General features: G+C 43.3%; 1 protein-coding gene and 1 long non-coding RNA gene across 2 annotated transcripts in view; one reads left to right on the top strand and one right to left on the bottom strand.

Moving 5' to 3' along the window:
• LOC137356728 (arf-GAP with SH3 domain, ANK repeat and PH domain-containing protein 2-like) overlaps window positions 1-23,325 on the bottom strand; it is a 234,595-nt gene extending 211,270 nt beyond the window's left edge. Inside the window, exon 1 of the mRNA XM_068022455.1 lies at window positions 22,751-23,325. Coding sequence (XP_067878556.1) covers window positions 22,751-22,876 — 126 coding nt within the window. The 5' untranslated portion in view covers window positions 22,877-23,325. The remainder of the gene's footprint in view (window positions 1-22,750) is intronic.
• LOC137356736 (uncharacterized) overlaps window positions 23,102-23,722 on the top strand; it is a 64,158-nt gene continuing 63,537 nt past the window's right edge. Inside the window, exon 1 of the long non-coding RNA XR_010971099.1 lies at window positions 23,102-23,260. This is a non-coding gene — a long non-coding RNA (uncharacterized lncRNA). The remainder of the gene's footprint in view (window positions 23,261-23,722) is intronic.

The raw sequence follows: 23,722 nt of genomic DNA, 5'->3' as shown, positions 1-23,722 counted from the left end.
TTGAACACCTCTATCAAATCTCCTCTCAACCTTCTCTTTAAAGAGAATGATCCCAGCTTCTCCAATCGAGATCTTCATAACTGAAGTTCTTCATCCCTGAACCATTCTCTTAAATCTTTTCTGCGCCCTCTATAATGCCTTCACATTCTTCCTAAACGTGTGATGCCCAGAATTGGACACAACACTCCAGTTGAGGCTGAACTAGTGTTTTAAAAAGGTTAATCATAACTTCCTTGCTTTTGTACTCTATGCTTCCATTGTTACGACAGAGATTGGAGGAATGCACTGTCTTTCCCTAGTTCCACTACTCCACTGGTCACAACGTATGTTTAAATGTTTTACCAGTTGCCAATATGGCCAATTAGATACTTTAAATTAGTTTCAGAATAAAAAGAATCCGCCAAGCAGGTTTCTTTAAACAACAAAATTATTGATTATAAAACAAGGCTTATTCAATAAAGATGCAAAGCTTATTAACACAGTTTGAAATATAAAAGTATAAATATATACCCTTCTAAAATAACCTAACTCGTGCACGTGCACACACACACAACCGGTTAAAGGAAAAAAGAAAAATGATAACTGGCTCTGCAGAGATCAACTTTTTTAAAAAATAATTTTGGCCAAATTATTGTCAATTCTTAAAGAAAAAGGATAAAATATGAAATGTTCCAGATGGCCTTTGGTCTGGCAACTGGGTACACGTTGAAAACTGTCGCTGCGATCTTTCTGGAGCAGTTCTGTTCAGGAGACATCAAGCAGTCTTGCAGGCTTTTCGGGAGAACTACTGCATCAGTGGTTTCAGCTATCGCACTGGATTCTCAGAAGATTTTCCAAAACAGGTAGAAAAGGATGAGTTGGGTGGCTTCTCTCTTAGCAGGCTACACACCAACTGAACATTCAAACAGTCCAAGCCAAATCAAAAAGCCAATCTCCTAACAACCATAAACCTAGACATGTGACTGCTCTGTAAACAACTCTAATAGCCAGCAAGGCTCCTTATGTTTATTTTAGCACTTCATTGGATTTTTTTTTTTAAACATTTACTGGAAGAGACAAAGTGTCCTTCCAGTAACCCTTTAAAAAAAAAACAAATCCACGCATCTCCTCAGTCTTTCAAATGAAAGAATTTTCACAATCTTTTAAACACAACACGTCCTCAAAAAATATTAATGGAAGCACCTTCATGACACCATTTATAAAGCCCAGGATCCCATAGGCCTTTTAAACCACTTTCTCCATCTACCTTGCAACATTCAATGATTTGTGCATAGATACCAGGTCGCTCTGCTCCTGCACCCCCATTTAGAATTGTATCCTTTTATTTTATATTGCCTTTTTGTTCTTCCTAACAAAATGTAACACATCACTGAATTAAAATTTTATCTGCCATGTGTTCGTCCATTCCACCAGCCTGTATGCCCTCTTGGAGTCTATCACTATCCTCCTCACAGTTCACAATACTTGCAGGTTTTGTCTCATCTGCAAATTTTGAAATTGCACCCTGCCCACACAAGTCTAGGTCATAATATTTATCAAGAAAAGTACTGGTCCTAGTATGGTCCCTGGGAAACCCTACTGTATAACTTCCTCCAGTTTAAAAAACAATTGTTCATCACAACTATTTCCTGCATTCCAGCCAAGTTTGGATCCATGCTGTCACTTACCCTTCTATTCCATGGGCTACAACTTTGCTGGAAAGTCTATTACATGGCATTTTAGAAACGCCTTTTGGAAATCCATAGACACCCTCATCAACCATCTGTTACCTCATCAAAAAATTCAATGTTGCTAGTTAAACACGATTTGCCTTCAACAAATCTGTGCTGGTTTTCCCTAATTAATTAATCTACACTTGTCCAAGTGACTGTTCATTTTGCACCGGATTATCATTTCCAAAAGCTTTCCAGCCACTGAAGTTAAACTGACGGGTCTGTAGTTGCTGGGTTTGTCATTACACCTTTTTGAACAAGGGTACACCATTTGTAATTCTCCAGTCCTCTAGCACTACCCCCATAGCTAAGGAGGATTGGAAGATTATGGCCAGTACCTCCACAATTTCCATCCTTACCTCCCTCAGCATCCTCTGATGCATCCCATCCAGTCCTGGTGACTTATCAATTTTTAAATACAAATTTTTAGCCCATATGCTATCTCAACTACCTTCTCTTTCACTATGACTTTGGCAGCATCATTTTCCTTGGTAAATACAGATGCAAAGTACTCATTTAGAACCTTAGCTATGCTCTCTGCCTCATGCATAGATCCCTAATCAGCCCCACCCCTCCCCTTTCGACCCATTGACTATTTATATGCTCAAAGACGACTTTTAGGTTCCGTTTTATGTTAGCTGCCAGTCTCTTCTCATGCTGTCTCTGCCTCATTTTCTCTTTATAATTCCCCTTTGAACTTTCTATATTCAGCCTACTTCTCACATATTATCAACCTGACATCGGTCATATGCACCCTTTTTCTGCTTCATCTTACTCTCCATCATCCAGGAAGCCTTAGCTTTGGTTGCCCTACATTTTCCAACACGGGAATGTACCTCAACTGTACTTGAACCATCTCCTCTTTTAAGACAGCCCATTGTTCAATTACAAATTTGCCTGCCAATCTTTGATTCCAATTTACCTGGGACAGTTCCATTCTTCTCCCAATGAAATTTGCCCACCTCCAATTAAGTATTTTTTTACTCTAGGCTGCACCTTGTCCTTTTCCATGGCTAACCTAAACCTAACATGATCACTGTCCCTAAAATCTTCCCAGACACTTGATCTACTTCATGCCCCAGAACCAGATCTAGCAATGCCTCATTCCTCATTTTCACTTGCAGGTCTCCAACCTTATTGCCCACTACATGTATGGGTCCCACCTCCCCCAGAAACAGTACCAATGTTCCAGGAATCTAAAGCCCTCCCTCTTGCACCATCCCTCCAGCCATGCAGTCATCTGCTCTACCCTCCTATTTCTATACTCACTAGTGCATGGCAGTGGGAGTAATCTGATTATGTCATGCAGGCCCCCACCTGCCAAGAATGAGATACACATTATTTCGCCACATGAACATTAAAACTTAAAATTGCTGCTGGGAAGAAATGCGGCCTATTACAAGGGGTTGCCAAGTCCCTGACTGGAAAGACATTTGCATAGCAACAGACAGTACTTGGAATGGACAAAGGAGCCATTCCCTGCACCAATTTAATCCACAATGCACTTTCGATTACCAGACGTTGAAGGTGGAAAGGCTAGCATTCCAGGTTAACTACGAAGATGGCCAAATACACAAACAGACGTGGTCAGACAAGTTTAGTCACACGACTGACTGTAGGAGTTTTTTTGAATTTGAACTTACCACAGGGTTTTAAAACTCAAAGCGGTTTGCTCCTGGACTGAACATCGCTCTCCTGTCTCCTCCCATCTCTTTCTCACAGAACTGAAGAGCCAAATGAAGACACATGAACCCCAAGAGAGAAAAGTCTCCCAGTGAACAAGGATTAAGGATAATACTGGGCCCCAACAAAAAGCAAGAATTACCTACAAAAGGACTAGAGTGAGCTCAAAGCACAGTAACAAGAAACTCTTGTTATTGCCTCAAACCTCTCTTTGTTGTCTTCTGCTCTTTTATGTCTCTATTTGCATGTGCGTATCGCATATGCACACTAGCGTGGGGCACAGCGTGTATCCGTAGGCGTTAACCGAATTAGAGCTAAGTTTAAGGTTTAATAAATGTCACGTATTTTTTTTAAATCTAAGAAAACCTGGCGTGCTCATTTCTTTGCCTTATAATTGGAAAGAGGTGAACAAGGATTCACCGAGGGGGAGCTCAAAACAGTGTTTAAAAATTAAATCCTGTTACAATAAGACCAGGTAAAGACAGTAAAAGACCACTAGACACCTTTCACACCTGGTCATAACAATTACTATCTTTGAGGTCCTACTTGCTAGTTTCTTTCTTTGCTCCCTAAAATCTGCTTGCAGGACCTCATCCTTCTTTATATCCATGTCACTGCTACCGATGTGGACAGATAAAAGGTATAAAAATATAGATCTCTGGCTGTTCACCCTCCATCAGAATGCTCTGCAGCTGCTCAGTGATATTCCTGAACCTGGCACCAGGGAGGGAACAAAACATTGTGGAATCATGTTTGCAGTCGCAGAAACGCCTGTCTGCTTCCCCAATTTTCCTCCTGACCCCTTGTACAGCTGAGCCACCCTTGGTCCCATGGACTTGGGTCTGGCTGCACTCCCCAGAGGAACCATCCCCCTCACTAGTATCCAGAACTAGATACAGGTTGGAGAGCAAGATGCATTCAGGGAACTCCTGCACTACGTACCTGGTCCTCACATGATTGACTACTGGTCAATCATGTAAGAAGAAATTGTTAGGTGTCCAAGAGGAGTGGCGGCTCACAATCTAATGCTTTGTACAGAATATGCAGGTCTTTGATTTAATGTCTCTTGAAATTTTGGTTGTAGATGTAAACTCTAATTTTTATTTAAAGAGAGAGAAGGGAATCTGTTAATTTTATATCAATTGTAGGACAGGTAGTGGGCAATAACAGGGGACCACCAGGAATGATATTTAAGTTTGATTTAGTTAGGTTTCCTTTTATAGTTTGTTTTTTTTTGTTACCGTATGGTACTGGTGCTCCCTCATTAGGGATATCTCGCCCCTTGCGTTAATTTATTTGGTACTTCAAAAGGTAGAAATAGAAAAGACTGAAAAATGGTGGTCATTGGGTTAGGGCAATGTGATCGTAACATGCATCTCTGCAAATAAATACTGGAGTAAAAAATGGCTCCAAATCTATACTCACCACCTGGCTTTCTGGAGTGTAACACCAATCATTTATCCCACTAGTTAGCCCATTGTTCAAGATGAGCAGAAGACATGATCACCAATTCAGATGGCCAACAGAACATGAGATTTTTTTTTTAAGAAAGTGAATGAATGATTAAGAAAATAGTAACAAGGCCAGTTCTACTCAAATAGAAATCCTACTGGTAAGGAAAGGGGAGAAAATAAGAAAAAAATTCTATCCATAAACACACACATATAATTGATTTTAAAGGTCAAACCTGACAAAATATTTCATCTAAATTATTACACAACGTTATGCAGTTTTAAAGAGAATGCCAACTGTGATAAAAACAATCCTTGTATTTTACAATAACATTCCAAAGACCAGATTTTGCAGTAGTAATGATGAACACTGAAAACTTCACTGTCATTACTCCTCTGAAACTGACAGCAACTTCTGGAGTCTGCAAATGCACAGTTAAATGTAGAAATCTCTTGCTTCTGCAGAGTGTGTGTTGTTGAGGTCTCCCCAAAATGTAATCAGTCAGAAATCATTGAACAGACGAGAACTTTACTCTTATACTTTATAAATTATAAGTTTTTACCACAGTATCCTCGTGTGAGGTGGGGACTGTGCTTGCTTATCCTCTTCCAAGCAATGATATTGTTTCAACATATTGATATGACACAGCCAATTCTTTTTCCAGGGTGATTGTCCTTGACATCAAAGCAGCATTTGACCGAGTATGGCATCAAGGAGCCCTAGCAAAACTGAGGTCAATGGGAATCAGGGGGAAAATCCTCCGCTGGCTGGAGTTATACCTTGCGTAAAGGAAGATGGTTGTGGTTGTTGGAGGTCAATCATCTGAGCTCCAGGACATCACTGCAGGAGTTCCTCAGGGTAGTGTCCTAGGCCCAACCATCTTCAGCTGCTTCATCAATGACCTTCCTTCAATCATAAGGTCAGAAGTGGGGATGTTCGCTGATGATTGCACAATGTTCAGCACCATTCGTGACTCCTCAGATACTGAAGCAGTCCGTGTAGAAATGCAGCAAGACCTGGACAACATCCAGGCTTGGGCTGATAAGTGGCAAGTAACATTCGCGCCACACAAGTGCCGGGCAATGACCATCTCCAACAAAAGAGAATCTAACCATCGCCCCTTGACATTCAACAGCATTACCATCACTAAATCCCCCAATAACAACATCCTATGGGCTACCATTGACCAGAAACTGAACTGGAGTAGCCATATAAATACTACAAGAGCAGGTCAGAGGCTAGGAATCCTGAGACGAGTAACTCACCTCCTGACTCCCCAAAGCCTGTCCACCATCTGCAAGGCACAAGTCAGGAGTGTGATGGAATACTCTCCACTTGCCTGGATGGGTGCAGCTCCAACACTCAAGAAGCTCAACACCATCCAGGACAAAGCAGCCCGCTTGATTGGCACCCCATCTACCAACATTCACTCCCTCCACCACCAACGCACAGTGGCAGCAGTGTGTACCATCTACAAGATGCACTGCAGCAATGCACCAAGGCTCCTTAGACAGCACCTTCCAAACCCGTGACCTCTACCAACCAGAAGGACAAGGGCAGCAAATACATGGGAACACCACCACCTGCAAGTTCCCCTCCAAGTCACACACCATCCTGACTTGGAACTATGTCGCCGTTTCTTCACTGTCGCTGGGTCAAAATCCTGGAACTCCCTAACAGCACTGTGGGTCTACCTACCCCAAATGGACTGCAGCGGTTCAAGAAGGCAGCTCACCACCACCTTCTCAAGGGCAATTAGGGATGGGCAATAAATGCTGGCATAGCCAGTGACGCCCACATCCCATGAATGAATTTTTAAAAATAATAATTTACTTTACCAATTCTTTTGACCACTTTATATGGACCTCTGAACCATGCTTTCAGCAGTTCACCCTGTAAAGGCAGTAATACCAACACCTTGTCCCCTGGTTGAATTGGTCAGGTCCTGGCATTCTTGTCTGCCCATTTCTTCATGGTTGTTTGGGAAGCTTTCAGGGGTTCCTAAGCCACTTTGCAGGCTCTCGTGAGCCGTTCTCGGAACATGAATACATAATCTAACAAAAGATTCGTCTCGGTTCTAAAAACCTTTAATTAGTTTTAGAGGACCTCTTATCTCACGTCCATAAACTAATCCCTAGTGGCAAACAAACAAAACAAATTCCAACCCTTTATCCCAATCATGGGGATATTCACGACAGTATGCCCTGATCATTTTGAGGGTCTGGTGGTACCGTTCTAAAGCTCCCAGTGTCTGTGGGTGGTAGGCTGAAGACTTTAGCTGTGTTATACCCAATTCATACCTTCCTGGAAAATTTTGGTCATAAAATTGGAACCTCGATCCGACTGAATCTCAAATCGGTAATCCATATCTAGTGAAGAACTGGGTTAACTTCCCTACCACTACCTTAGCAGAAATTGTTCTCAAGGGAATGGCCTCTGGGAACAGAGTAGCCATATCCATGATAGTGAGTACATATTGGTGTTCCGTTTTTGTTTTAAGTAAAAGTCCTGCACAGTAAACTGGTATGGGAATTAGAGGTGGCGGTTTTCCCACTATCTAGCACGTTTTACAAAACTGCACCATATCCTTGTAAAGACCTGGTCAGTAAAAATGTCCACCTATATGTTACTGGGTCTTCCAGATCCCCACATGTCCCGCTATAGGAATTTCATGAGCGATCCTTGATATTTCCCAATACTTGGGCAGTACCACTATCTGGTGAACAACCATCCATTCTTCATCTGCAGGTCTGTCAGGGGGTCTCCACTTCCTTATCAGAATCCCATTTTTAACATAGTAGCCTCCTGGAACTCTCTTTGCTTCAGCTTCAGTTAGAGACAACTGTGCCACTTTATTTAACTCTGGATCTGCTTGCTAAGCCTTGATCAAAGAAGATTTACTGAACATTTCCTCCAGATTATCCAAATCCCCAAAGTTTCAGATATTCGGCTATCTGTCCGAGGTGCCAGTTTTACCTGACAATGGAACTTGTTTACCATTGCTCAGGTCACTACACATGAAGCAAAAATTTCTGGAACCTTTTCCTGCAACTGCTCTGTCTCTTTCACTTAATTTGATTTTTCCGTGACTACTGGAGAAGCTACTACCTTTACTCCAGCCAAATCATTCCCCAGGGGTAGGTCAACTGTCTACCATTCCAGACATTAGGTCACACTCTAGGTGCAGCCGATACAATGGTACTGGTATATACACCCTGCCAATACCATTCACTAAAACCTTGGCGTCCAGTGCACTCTCTGGTGGAAAAGTCATGCCTTCTTCAGTAAAAGAGTTTGGGTTGCTCCTGTACCACCACCCCGCCCCCCCCCCCCCCCAAATATAACTATAGGTTTATCTGCCTCACTCGAGGGATAAAGGAGCTACTTTTCCTTTTGACAAGAATTCCCTGTAGCTCTCAGGTATCTTATTCATGACCCCTCCACTCAGCCTTACATCTGCAGTCAAAAAGTTACAGCCTGATCTGTTGTACGCTCGGTCAGGGTCCCTTTTTCTACATTGGCTTTGTGTACACCATTAAGACTCATGGGTTTACCCTGCAACTTGCAGCATTCTGCACGAAGATGCACACACTTAGGCTTGCGGACCTCACTTCCACCCTCAGTTTCTTCCTTTCTGGCCTGAGGAGATCCTGAGGAGTTTCCAGATGTCCCTTGTCCCCAGCTACTTGCCTTCCTTACACCCTCCCACCTTCTATCCTTCTCGGGTTTGTGGGAGTGACGGACAAAGAGTTTGAGATTGTAAACAAGCTTGCAATTATCAGCAATTTCCACTGCCTGTCTGACCCTTTGAAACCTTCTGGTTCTCAACATGAGTTCTTACTAATGGAGGATTTTTAAATTCTACCAGGAGAATTAGTTCCCTAAGGTTCTCATACATGGCCTCTATCTTTAGTGCCTACATCCAACGATCAAAATTTGCTTTACCCTCTCAAATTCTATAGTAGACTGCCCAGATTGTCTCCAGGAGGTTCCAGAATTCCTGCCTACAAACTTCAGGACCAACTCCAGCAGTAAGAATAGCCTTTTTTACCATCTCAATCTGCAGAAGCCTCCTCAGAAAGCATGGCATAAACTTCATGAGCTCTGCCCAACAACCTGCTTTGAACAAGCAGTGTCAAGCTTTCCTTTAGCCACTTCATCTGGTTGACTATCTTTTCAGAAGAAATGAAAAATGCCTCTACATCCCTTTCCTGAAACTGAGGGAGGGCTTGCACAAATTTAAACAGCTCTCCATTGGGTCCTGGGCTTGAGCCAGATCTTTCCTCACCAGAACACTGCAGTCAAGACCACAGCTTTGTCTTCGTTCCATCTGTTTAATTGCAAATTCCCTTCCTTCACTTTCTCGGAGATGCTCTTTTTCAGATTCAAGCTTCTTTGTTAACAATTCTCTTTCAAGCTCCAGTTATTTCAATTCTATTGCTTTTTCCTTTTCCTGTTGAAGTTTAAGTTTTTCCATTTTCCGTTCCTGCTCAAACTGCTTCACCTGTAACTAAATTTTTGCTAATTCAACTGCACTACCCTCTGGTTTGCTTTCTGCGTCCAAATTTGAAGTGTGCTATTACTTCAATTTTGTTTGCTTTCTTAGCTCCTGGTTTTAACACCAACACAAATAGATCTGCCAAATCCTTTAGTTTAACCTTGGTTAAGTTTCTCAAATCACTCAGGGATATATCCTCCTTTCCCAGAAAGGTTGCAGCAACTGACAGATATTCCAGTAGAGTAAACTTTAATCTACTACACAAGAAACCTGTTTTTTCTTTTTCCTTTTCCTCATTTCAATTATTACCCCACTTACAATGGCATGCTGTTGGCGTTGGGTTATCTCGCAAACAGCCCTCAATTATATGTTACGACTGAGGCAGGAGGAGTGCACCATTATTCTACTTCCACTTCTCCACAGGTCACATGATGTTTAAATGTTTCCCCCAGTTACCGATATGGTCATAAACTATTTCTTTCGCAGAATGAAACACACCAGGTTTCTTAAAAAAACAAAACTCAGATTATAAAACAAGTGGTAACCAGCAATGATGCAAAGCATTAACACATACTGAAACATAAAAGTTTCCTCTTGACCGCACTCACGCACACATGCACACACGCACTTACTTTAGAGCTCTATTACAAAAAAAAAATACCTTGATCAACTACTTGCTAAATTCTTGGAGAAAAAGAAAGTTATGGAAAGACGGCGGCACAGTGGCGCAGTGGTTAGCACCGCAGCCTCACAGCTCCAGCGACCCGGGTTCAATTCCGGGTACTGTCTGTGTGGAGTTTGCAAGTTCTCCCTGTGTCTGCGTGGGTTTCCTCTGGGTGCTCCGGTTTCCTCCCACATGCCAAAGACTTGCAGGTTGATAGGTAAATTGGCCATTCGCAATTGCCCCTAGTGTAGGTCGGTGGTAGGAATATGGGATTAGTGTAGCATTAGTATAAATGGGTGGTTGATGGTCGGCACAGACTCGGTGGGCCGAAGGGCCTGTTTCAGTGCTGTATCTCTAAAACTAAAACTAAATGTCCGACGTCCTCTGTTTTGGTTTGGTGTCCCAACTACACGTAGATGGCTGTCACTGGGATCTTCCTAGAATAGCTCTTGTCAGGCGACGTTGAAGTCAGTTTGGGCAGGCTTTCCAGGAAAAATGCAGCAACAGGGGTTTCAGGCAGTTTCTTACACTTGCTTCTCAGAGCTTCACAAAGAGTTGGAAAAACTGGCAGGCTTTTCAAAGAGCTAGAATAGACTGAAGTGGGGTTTGCTCTCTTGGCAAGTTTGCGCCAACTTTCTTTTTAACACTGTCCATATCCCAATTTACTCCAAAACGAAACCAAAAACATCTCAGGAGTCAAGCCTCCTGCCCCCTATAAATCTTGACCTGTCACTTCTTTGCAAACATCTCTCCCCAAGCCAAAGGAAAAACCCCTGCTGGGTATTTATCTGAAAACAGGTGCCTTCCAGTAACTGTTATTTACAAGCTCAGTCCAAAAGACCTTCTGAAGACTTTTTTTTTTAAAACCCAAGTTCCAGCATCTATGGAATCTTTTTACAGTTCTAAAACACAAATCCTCAATTTAACAAAACAAAACTGAAGCACCTGTAACATTTTACTTTTCCTCTTTTCAGGCAATATTAGCCAACTTATAATTGCACGTCATAAGCTTTGGGCATTCCGATGAGCCCCCAATCACATGTTACAACCACTTCTCCACACGTCACATCATATTTAAATGTTCATCCAGTTACCGATACAGCCAATCAAAAAGTCTTTAAAATATATATCTCAGTATTTTTTTTATTCATTCATGGGACGTGCGCATCGCCAGCTAGGCCAGCATTCACTGCCCATCCCTAATTGCCCTTGAGAAGGTGGTGGTGAGCTGCCTTCTTCAATCGCTACAGTCCATATGAGGTAGGTACACCCACAGTGATTTTGCCCCAGCGAAAGTGAAGGAACAGCAATATAGTTCCAAGTCAGGATGGTGTGTGACTTGGAGGTGACATGGTATTTCCATGCATTTGCTGCCCTTGTCCTTCTAGTTGGTAGAGGTCACGGGTTTGGAAGGTGCTGTCTAAGGAGCCTTGGCGCATTGCTGCAGTGCATCTTCTAGATCATACACACTGCTGCCATTGTGCATCAGTGGTGGAGAGAGTGAATGTTTGTGGATGAGGAGCCAAACGGGCTGCTTTGTCCTGGATTGTGTCGAGCTTCTTGAGTGTTGTTGCAGCTGCACCCATCCAGGCAAGTGGAGAGTATTCCATCACACTCCTGACTTGTGCTTTGTAGATGGACAGGCTTTGGGGAGTCAGGAGGGGAGTTACTCACCACAGGATTCCTAGCCTCTGACCTGCTCTTGTAGCCACAGTATTTATATGGCTACTCTAGTTCAGTTTCTGGTCAATGGTAGCCTCGAGGATGTTGATAGTGGGGGATTCAGTGATCGTAGTGCCATTGAATATCATGGGGAGATGGCTGGATTCTCTCTTGTTGGAGATGGTCATTGCCTGGCACTTGTGGCAAGTAACATTCGCGCCACACATCAGCCCAAGCCTGGGTATGGTCCAGGTCTTGCTGCATATCTACACAGACTGCTTCAGTATCTGAGGAGTCACGAATGTGCGATGTTCAGCACCAATCAGCGAACATCCCCACTTCTGACGTTATGAATGAAGGAAGGTCATTGATGAAGCAGCTGAAGATGGTTGGGCCTAGGACACTACCCTGAGGAACTCCTGCAGTGATGTCCTGGAGTTGAGATGATTGCCCTCCAACAACCACAAACACCTTCCTTTGCGCTAGGTTTGACTAAACAGCAGAGAATTTTCCCTGATTCCCATAGACTTCAGTTTTGCTAGGGCTCCTTGATGCCATACTCAGTCAAATGCTGCCTTGATGTCAAGGGCAGTCACTCTCACCACACCTCGAGTTCAGCTCTTTTCTCAATGTTTGAACCAAGGCTGTAATGAGGCAGGAGTCCAGTGGCCATGGCGGAACCCAAACTGAGCGTCACTGAGCAGGATATTGCTAAGCAAGTGCCACTTGATGGCACCTTCCATCACTTTACTGATGATTGAGTAGACTGATGGGGCTGTAAATGGCCAGGTTAGACTTGTCCTGCTTTGTGTGTACAGGACATACCTGGGCAATTTTCCACATTGCCGGGTAAATGCCAGTGTTGTAGCTGTACTGGAACAGCTTGGCTAGGGGTGCGGCAAGTTCTGGAACACAGGTTTTCAGTACTATTGCTGGAATATTGTCAGGGCCCATAGCCTTTGCAGTATCCAGTGCCTTCAGTTGTTTCTTGACAGCACACGGAGTGAATCGAACTGGCTGAAGACTGGCAAATGAGATGCTGGGGACTTCAGGAGGAGGCAGAGATGGATCATCAACTTGGCACATCTGGCTGAAGATTGCTGCAAATGCTTCAACCTTATCTTTTGCACTGATGTGCTGGACTCCCCCATCATTGAGGATGGGGATATTTATGGAGCCACCTCCTCCAGTTAGTTGTTTAATTCAACAATATTCACAGCTGGATGTGGCAGGACCGCAGAACTTAGATCAGATCCGTTGGTTATGGGATTGCTTAGCTCTGTATACCGCATGCTGCTTACGCAGTTTGGTACGCACGTAGCCCTGTGCTGTAACTATACCAGGTCGACACCTCATTGAGGTATGCCTAGAGCTGTTCCTGACATGCCCTCTTGTACTCTTCATTGAACCAGGGCTGGTCTCCTTGCTTGATGGTAATGGTAGCGTCGGGAATATGCCAGGTCATGAGGTTACAGATTGCGGTCGAGTACTATTCTGCTGCTGCTGTTGATGGCCCACTGCGCTTCATGGATGCCCAGTTTTGCATTGCTAGCTCTGTTCGAAATCCAACCCATTTGGCACGGCGGTAGTGCCACACAACACGATGGAGGGTATCCTCAATTTGAAAGCGGAACTTTGTCTCCACAAGGACTGTGCGGTGGTCATTCCTACCAATACAGTCACGGACAGATGCATCTGCAGCAGGCAGATTGGTGAGGACGAGATCAAGTATGTTTTTCCCTCTTGTTGGTTCCCTCACCGCCTGCCGCAGACCAGTCTAGCAGCTATGTCCTTTAAGACTCAGCCAGCTCAATCAGTAGTGGTGCTACCAAGCCACTGTTAGTGATGGACATTGAAGTCACCCACTCAGAGTACATTCTGCATCCTTGCCACCCTCAGTGCTTCCTGCAAGTGGCGTACAACATGGAGGAGTACTGACTCATCAGCTGAGGGAGGGTGGTAGGTGGTAATCAGGTTTCCTTGCCCGTGTTTGACCTGATGCCATGAGACTTCATGGGGTCCGGTGTCGACGCTGAGAACTCCACGGGCAACTCCCCCCCGACTGTATACCATTGTGCTGCCACCTCTGCTGGGTCTGTCCTGCCAGTGGGACAGGACATACCCAGGGATGATGATGGTAGTGTCTGGGACATTGTCTGTAAGGTATGATTCCCTAAGTATGACTGTCAGGCTGCTGCTTAACTAGTCAGTGAGACAGCTCTCAACTTTGGCACAAGCCCCCAGATGTTAGCAAGGAGGTCTTTGCAGGGTCAACAGGGCTGAGTTTGCCGGTGTCGTTTCCGGTGCCTAGGTCGATGCCAGGTGGTCCGTCCGGTTTCATTCTTTTTTATTGACTTTGTAGCGGTTAGATACAACTGAGTTTGTTTGGCCATTTCAGAGGGCATGTAAGAGTCAACCACTTTGTTGTGGGTCTGGAGACACGTGTAGGCCAGACCAGGCAAGTACAGCAGATTTCCTTCCCTAAAGGGCATTAGTGAACCAGATGGGTTTTTACAACAATCAACAATGGTTTCATGGCCGACATTAGACTAGCTTCAAACTTCACCTTCTGCTGTAGTGGGATTTGAACCCGTATACCCAGAGCAATACCCTGGGTCTCTGCATAAAATACACCAACCAGGTTTCCTTAGTAAACAAAATCAGATTATAAAACAAGACTTAACTAGTAACGAAACAAAGCATTAACAGATTGAAATATGAAAGTTCCTTTTTAAATTCCCCAATTACACTCACTGGGTAAAAAAAAAAAACAGAAATTCCCTCTGAAGACAGCAAAGAGTACTTTGGCCAAATACTCGCTAACTCTTGATGAAAAAAAAAAGAGATATGGAAGGAAGACAGTTGTCCCTTTTAGTCTGGCATCCAGGTATATGGAGACGGGTTAGTGGGATAGCTTCAGAATCAGTCCGTTCTGGAGTTGCCGAGAATTATTCTAGTAGGCTTTCCAGGTGAAATGTGGCATCAGCCTGCCAGCATACACTTGAATCACAGGATTTTTTCCAGTTTTTCAGGAGCTATGCAGCACCAGGAATTTTAGCTCACCCACACTGGATCTTCGCAGGATTTCTTCAAAGAAGTAAAGGAGGTGAGCTGGGTGGTTGCTTTTTTCCATGGCAGGAAAACAGCAACTGTCTTCAATCAGTTCACACCAAGCAGGTGAAAACAATGTCCAAACCCCAGAAAGTCAACCTCCTGACCTCCATAAACCTTGACATGTGGCTTCACTGTAATCACTTTTCCCCAGGTTACCAAAGGTTCTGTTGTTTACTGAGCCCTAATCACGTGACTTCCAGCACAGATGGCTTTCAAACATCGTGTTCCTTCGGTGAACTTGCTTAAAAAAAAAATCTATGCAATCTTTTCAGTTTTAATAAATCCTCAAAAATATTTTAAAAATGGAAGCATACGAACTAGGAAGGAGTAGGCCACTAGGCCCCTCGAGCCTGCGCCACCATTCAACAAGATCATGGCTGATCTGATTGTAACCTCAACTCCATATTCCCGCCTACCCTGAAAACCTTTCTCCCCTTAGCTTATCAAGAACCTATAGATATTTTTAAGGCAGAGGTAGATAAAGACTCTGCTTCCACTGCCATTTGAGGGAGAGTTCCAAACATTCATTACCCTCAGAAAAACATTCCTCCTCATCTCTGTCTGAAAATATAGGGTCGCCTATTTAAAACAGTGACCCTAGTTCTAGATTCTCCTGCAAGGGGGAAAACATCCTTTCCACATCTGCCCTGTCAAGACCCCTCATGATCCTATATGTTTCAATCAAGTCACCTCTTACTCTTCTAAACTCCAGTGGATACAAGCCTCGCCTTTCCAACCTTTCCTCATAAGACCACACACCTTTTTTTTAAAAATTCATTCATGGGATGTGGGCGACGCTGGCCAGGCTAGCATTTATTGCCCATCCCTAATTGCCCTTGAGAAGGTGGTGGTGAGCTGATGTTTAGCTAACTGGCCTTTGTCTCCCTCCCTTTTTGAATAAAAAAAATTACATTCGCTATTTTCCAATCCAATGGAACCATCGCCGAATTTAGGGAATTTTGGAAAATTAAAACCAACGCATCAACTATCTCATTTCTTTTAGGACCTTCGGATGAAGTCCATCAGGATCCAGGGACTTATCAGCCTGCAGCTCCAACAATTTGCTCAGCATCACTTCCCTGGTGATTGTACTTTGCTCAAGTTCCTCCCTCCCTTCCATTTCCTGATTTACGGCTATTTCAAGGATGTTACTTGTATCCTTTATAGCGAAGACCAATTCAAAATACCTGTTCAATTCATCTGCCATCTCCTTATTTTCCCTTATTGATTCAGAGAACCCATTTTATATAGGAACAATGCTCACTTTACTAACACTTTTCTTTATTTAAATATCTACAGAAACTGTTTTTATATTGCTAGCTAGCTTTCTCTCATACTCTAATTTTTCCCTCCTTATCAATCTTTTAGTCATTCTTTATTGTTTGTTGTATTCTGTCCAATCTTCTGGTCTGTCACCCATCTTTGCACAATTATATGCTTTTCTGTTAAGTTTGATACTATCTTTAACGGTCTTAATTAACCACAGATAGTGGGTCCTACCCTTGGAATTTTTCTTTCTCGTTGGAATGTATCTAATGTGTATTCTGAAATATCCCCTTAAATGTCCGCCACTACATCTCTATTAACCCAATTTGCCAGTTCACTTTAGCTAGCTCCGCTTTCATGCCCTCATAATTACCCTTAATTTAAGTTTAAAACATTAGTTTTGGAGCCATTCTTCTCTCTCTCAAACTGAATGTAAAATTCAATATTATGATCGCTGGTACCTGAGGGTGCCTTCACTATGAAGTCATTAATTAATCCTATCTCATTGCACAATACCAGGTCTAGTGTAGCCTGCTCTCTGGTTGGCTCCAGAACGTGCTGTTCTAAGAAACTATCCCGAAAACATTCTATGAACTCGTCCAGGCTACCTTCGCCCATCTGATTTTTCCAGTCCATATGTAGATTAAAATAACCCATGATTATCGCCATACCTTTCAGGCAAGCTCCCATGATTTCTTCCTTTATACTCTGTCCTACCACGTGGTTACTGTTAGGGGGCCTGTACACCACTCCCACGAGTGATTTCTTGCCTTCATTATTTCTCATCTATACCCAAACTACTTCTACAGCCTGGTTTCCTGAACTTAGGTCATCCCTCTCTACTGCTCTAATATTAGTAGATAACAGAGCCACCCCTCCACCCTCTTCCTAGCTTCCTGTCTTTCCTAAATGTCATGTACCCTTCAATATTCAGGTCACAATCTATGTCATCCTGCAGCCATGTCTCTGTAATGGCTATCAGATCGTATTTATATATTTCTATTTGTGCTATCAGTTCATCTGTTTTGTTTCGAATGCTATGTGCATTCAGATAGAGCCCTTAGTTTTGTCCTTTTATTATTTTCATAAAGTCTAGTCTGGACTGTTGATTTACTTTTAGATTTCTACCGTCCCTTCCTGTCAATCTATTTATCATTTCCCATATTAATACCCTTCTTTCTTGCTTTGGCTCTACTCTGATTTACCACATCTTCCCAAATTTGACACCTTGCCCCCACTATTTAGTTTAAAATCCTCTCTACTTCCCTAGTTACGCAGCTCACTGGAATACCCAGCACAGTTCAGGTGTAGACCGTCCCAACGGTATAGCCCCCACTTTCCCTAGTACTGGTGCAAATGCCCCACGAACTGGAACCCACTTCTACTACACCCGTCTGAGCCACGCATTCATTTCTCTATTTGCCCTATGCCAATTTGTAAATGGCTCAGGTAATATTCCAGAGATTACCACCTTTGGGGTTCTGCTTCTTAACTTGATGCCTAGCTATTCATACTGACTATGTAGAACCTCCTTCCTTGTTCTGCCTATGCTGCTGGTATCTACATGGGCAACGACGACTGGATCCTCCCCCGTCCACTAAGTTCCTCTCCAGCCCTGAGCAGATGTCCTGAACCTTGGCACCGGGCAGGCAACACAGCCTTCTGGATTCTTGTGCTTTGCTGCAGAGAACAGTGTCTATCCCCCTCACTATACTGTCCCCTACCACCATGACATTCCCTTTTGCTCCACCCACTTGAATGGCTTGCTGTACTACGTTGCGATGGTCAGTTTGCTCATCCACCCTGCTGCCCACACTCATCCATACAAGTTGAAGGAACTTCAAACCTGTTGGACAACTGCAAAGGTGGAGGCTCCTGCACTCCTCCCCTCTGGGTCCCCTTACCTGCCTCAGCTGCAGCCACACTGTCCTGGTCCCTGAAGTGATCCACATTGTCCAGTGGTACGTCATGGATCTTGATAGTTGGAGGCAGTGTTGCACTGCAGGAACAGGCTGGTAGAGGACCTTTGTCTTACGGATATTTAGCTTAAGGTCCATTTTCGCATACGCCTCCGTGAATGCATTAACGAGGGTTTGAAGCTCAGTCTGAGTGTGCGCATACGCAAGCGTCGTCAGTGTACTGCAGCTCGATGACAGAGGTTGGAGATGACCTTGGTTCTGGACTGGAGGTGACGTAGGTCAAATACTTTCCCGCTCACTCTGTAGAGTAGATCTACTCCGGCAGGGAGCTTCATGGAGATGAGGTGGGGCGTTGCAGCAAGGAAGATGGAAAAGAGCGTTGGTGCGGACAGCCAATTAAGCTATACTATTAGTAAACAGAAGCTAATTACTACAATTGCCCGAGTTTTTGAAAGATAAATGAGAAAAGCTCTCAACCAGCTACCAAGCATTTTCATAACACTGTTCAAAGTTCTCCTTTTTGTTTGTGCAATACCATTGAGAACCACCACTGACACTGTGTTCTCCCTTCGCCAGCTACAGGAGAAATGCCGCAAACAACAGATGCCCCTCTACGTTGCTTTCATAGATCTCATCAAAGCCTTTGACCTAGTCAGCAGACATGGCCTCTTCAGACTACTAGCAAAGCTAGTAAGTATCATCACCTCATTCCATGACAATATGAAAGGCACAATTCAGCATAGCGGTGCCTCATCAGACCCCTTTTCTACCCAGAGTGGCATGAAACAGGGCTGTGTTCACGCAACTACACTGGGATCTTCTCACTGCTGCTCTCACATGCGGTCAAGTCTTCAGAAGGAATTTTCCCCCACACAAGATCAGGTGACAGGTTGTTCAACCTTGCCCGTCTCAGAGCGAAGACCAAAGTACGGAAAGTCATCAAGGAACTCCTCGTTACTGGCGATGCTGCATTAACATCCCACACAGAAGAGCGTCTGCAGAGACTCATCAACAGGATTGCGACTGCCTGCAACTAATTTAGCCTAACCATCAGCTTCAAGAAAACGATCATGGGACAGGACGTCAGAAATGCTCCATCCGTCAATATTGGTGACCATGCTCTGGAAGTGATTCAAGAGTTCACCTACCTAGGCTCAACTATCACCAGTAACCTGTCTCTTAATGCAGAAATCAACAAGCGCATGGGAAAGGCGTCCGCTGCTATGTCAAGAATGGCCAAGAGGGTATGGGAAAATGGCACAGTGACACGGAACAGAAAAGGCGGGAGGGTTTCAAGCCTATGTCCTCAGTACCTTGCTCTACGGCAGCGAGGCCTGGACCATGTATGTCAGCCAAGAGCAACGTCTCAACTCATTCCATCTTCGCTGCATCCGGAGAATCCTTGGCACCAGGTGGCAGGACTGTAACTCCAACACAGAAGTCCTTGAGGCAGCCAACATCCCCAGCATATACACCCTACTGAGCCAGCAGCGCTTGAGATGGCTTGGCCATGTGAGCCGCATGGAAGATGGCAGGATCCTCAAGAACACATTGTACAGCGAGCTCGTCACTGGTATCAGACCCACTGGCCGTCCATGTCTCCACTTTAAAGACGTCTGCAAACACGACGAAGTCGTGAGAGTCAGTTACCAGTGACTGCCAGAGCTGGTAGACAGCCATAAAGGCTGGGCTAAAGAGTGGCGAGTCGAAGAGACTTAGCAGTTGGCAGGAAAAAAGACAGAAGTGCAAAGCGCGAGCTAGCTGTGTAACAGCCCCGACAACCAAGTTTATCTTCAGCACCTGTGGAAGAGTCTGTCACTCGAGAATTGGCCTTTATAGCCACTCCAGGCGCTGCTCCACAAACCACTAGGCACTTACCCATTGTCTCGAGACAAGGAGGCCAAAGACGACCACTGATCTCAGCAACAATTCATCTCATTCCATCTAGAAAACTCTTGTATTTAGCTATCCTCCCCTTTGTTCATATTCTTGTATTCTTGGCATTGGAACAGAAGATTTGTGTATTCAAGTCTTTACAGCTTGCTAAAGTTCTAGAAGTATACTTTATATAAAATTTGTATAAATTCTAAATGCAAAACATTAGAGTGTAACTCAAGTCAATAAAACCATGCCCCAGTAAATACCAACCTTTACCATTATGTACAGTTCAGTGTAGTCATACCTGGTTAGTCAAATACTAATGGATTATACACCTAAGCCTACCCATTTATGATAGAATATTAATAGTGTTGGTTTCATCCAATGAGTTCTAAAATTATACCGTGCACTCGAAAATAAGCTAGCCATGAGAAATCATTAATCATAACCACATAAGATTGTTTGTCAGTAACATAGAAAAGAATTGCCAATATTTTGTAAAGTAAAAGACTTGACAGCTAGTTATACTTATGGTGCAAAGAAGTCCCTGTAGTCTTCAAAGGAGCATTTAATTAAAGGAACTGTCATTTTAAATTATTCCCAAAAAGAGGAGCCACTAAAATATACTTCCCACTCAACCACATTTTATTTTTAATGAGTCAAGCTAATCATCACATTCTTACTCTCAACAGTACATATTTCTACTGAAATTCAGCATTCCTTTTGAACTCTGCTAGCCACTGTCCTAGGTTCACTATCAAAGGCTTGTTCAAAAAGAGAACATCGAGAAAATAGACATATAATGGCAACGTTGCAGAGAACAATCCATTCACATGGATTCACATTCACATAAAGTGGTGCACAGAAAACCAGTGGCTGTCAAATGAGTTTTACGTTAATCATTTTACACCCATTGATTTTTTTTGCTGTACTTGTTTTCTTTCCCTGTATACCACTTGGTGATTCCAAGGTTCTTTCTAAAAAGCAACAAAATGAATGAGCATCTGCTTGTAGTTCTAGTATATAGTAAAATGGGAAAGCCAAAGTTCACTATTGAATGAAAGTCATTTTTTAAATGCATGGTTAAAATGTTACAGCTGGCTTCAAAAATTTAAGCTAATCTACATTAAACAATATTTTAAAGAAAGCAAATATAACTTGATAAATTCATAATATAAATGCATTTCCTTAAAATTTAAAATGTTTACCCAAATTAAAATTAATCATGGCAAACTCAGGTTTTCACTGTGCAGCATACATTAACTGTACACAAGATACCATATAAACATGTATGTTTTCAAAGGCACCGAAAGGTATTTATTGATCACCAAGTAACTATAATATGCAAGAAATCAATGTGTTTACAACTGATGCTAAATAAGCAGAATTGGCTATCACCTGAATTTAATTCAACTGAATCCAATTGTTGCAAAGCTGTGATTGTGTTATTTTTAAATGTTTGTAAACACAGGCAGACCTGTTTTTTTCTAAATTAGCATAACCCGCTTCAATGATGCCCACTTCTACTGTAATGGCAGGGTAAGTCACAAGACTGGTCATATAGTATGTGCAAAGCTCAACTTCTGTTTTCACATTAAAAGCAAATATTTGTTAATGGACAATGCATAAGCATATAAAGGGATTGTTGTAAATTAAAATTGTATTTTAAGTTTATAGTGCTCCTAGCTAATATTTATAAAATTTAAATTCAATACAATCATGACTAACTGTAAAAGAGGATTCCACCAGATCAAACGCTGGAAATACAGTACAATTTCAGACATTTAACCTAAACTGTAATATTTTAAAAGTGCCATACACTATTAAATGCAGGTATAGATGTGCTTTCGCAACATATATCTGCTGTTAATCATTAGTCGGTTTCAAAATCCAATTTTTAGCAGGGCAGATATTTGTCTGAACAAAGAGCCAGTTTCATCCTGTCAGACGCTTTTGTTTTTGTGCCTATTGAAAACGGTGCAATTGTTTCTCCTACTAAACCAAAACCATACAACTAGTCACCGGTAACACATCAGCAAAGCAAAATACCCAAACTATGAAAACGATTCTTCATTACTTGGGCGGCGGGCGGGGGGAGATAATCATTTCGTTCCTGAATAAAGTACAAGTACTATACTAACTGGAGAGTCTGGCTTTTACAGCGACTACAGCAAAAGAAAATTTTATTAGAGCGCGCGTACACCGTCGACCAACAGAAAGCACCGCCGAGCAGACTCTCCCAAATACCCTGCTTTAAGAAGTCATTGCAGCACATATCGCAAAAGAAAATATTCAGGCATTCTTCTGCAAACCTCACGGCTCGTTGTCAATTTAAGAAACGTTTCTCAAAAAAAAGTTTCATTTCTAAATCGCTTTCAATAAAAGCGATAACAAAATTAGACAACGCTGAAACAACATAATCTATTGTCTCAAGCAAAGGCAAAAAAAAAAAATCCCAGCGCCCAAATTAGCTAAAATAACTGAACTGCGGAGGGGGTGCAGACATCACCTCCTTCCTTGTCTGATTCCCCCATTTCCACCGCATTGTTTCTTTATTAATATGGTAACTTCCTCCCCCACCTCTCAGTAAGACGCTAGTACTTTGCTCGATTATTTCTCCTCAGCTTCCCGAGACTAATGTCAGTACAACATTGCCAAGGGTTCGCATTTCACTCCCCACAACCAGACTAGAGCTGGATTCCTACGGGGGACGGGGGCCCGGGGGGGGGGGGGGGGGGGCTCGCTCAAACACCTCGGACGGGAATGGGACAGACCAAGAGAAACAACCGAACGGCGGCCACCGTGGCGGTGAACGTTTGCAGCTCCCCAAACAATCGCTCATTTATTTGTTTAGTGCGGCCGGGAGAAGTTTTCTGAGGTGGGGAGGAGGGTTGCACCTTACCTCCTCCAAGGCAGCCACCGTGTTCTTGCACTGACTCATTTTGGTGGTGAAGCTAGAGGCAGTTGGGGATTTGTAGTCTTCGTTCGTCTCGGACACGAATTCCGACACTGTGATCTGGTCCGGCATCGTAACTCCTTCTTTTCGATAAGACGCTTAAATCTCCGATCCTTCTTCGCGGTATGTTTGTTTTGTTTCCTCACATCAGTAGTTAATGTATGCGCAGAGACCGGGCTATCTATGTAAAAAAAAACGGCGAAAAGTTCAGCAACGATTTCCAACCGACCCAATTCCAGCGCTCGGGCTCGAGCGAGCTTGCTCTGCTCGGGCTGTGACGTTGACAGAGGGGGAGGGGCTCCAGAGCACGCAGGCGTTGCCCCTCCCCAGACTGACCTTTCCGCTTCTATAAAAGCAGAAGACTGCCGATGCCGTAAATCTGAAATTAAAAAGTGCTGAAAATACTCAACAGATCAGGCAGCATCTGTGGAGAGAAAAATAGAATGAACGTTTCAGGTCTGTGACTTTTCATCAGGACCACTTCTAGGCTTCACTCTTTTTCGCAAAGGTTGAAAAGAAAAGTGAGGCGCAGGCGCAAACAAAAAAGGATCACGTGTTTTCTTTTGCTCACGCACCCGCACACGTACGCGGGGAGTCGGGCGCGCGCGCGCATCTCCTGAAGATTGATTGATTGATGGGGGCGGGGCTGGGGTCGTGAACACGAGTCACCGAGAGGGATTTCCGGCACGTGAAATTGTATCAGGTTCAGGGAGGGTTGCAGCTGCTGCTTTAAGTCGGTGTGTGATGAGGAAAATAGTTTTTATTTACTTACTGTGGAATTGGTTTGGTTTGTAATTATTTCTAGAAAACATTTGTAGATAAGCAATCACTAGAATGTCAAGAATCAACAAAATGAAGTGACCAGATCATACAGCTCTTGTTTTAATTGAGATTTTTGCAAAGTACAGGATTTTTTGG

Source organism: Heterodontus francisci, chromosome 3, assembly GCF_036365525.1.
Source record: "Heterodontus francisci isolate sHetFra1 chromosome 3, sHetFra1.hap1, whole genome shotgun sequence".
Taxonomy (NCBI): Eukaryota; Metazoa; Chordata; class Chondrichthyes; order Heterodontiformes; family Heterodontidae; genus Heterodontus; species Heterodontus francisci.
The sequence above is the reverse complement of the archived record's forward strand: the minus strand, read 5'-3'. Positions and strand labels throughout refer to the sequence as shown.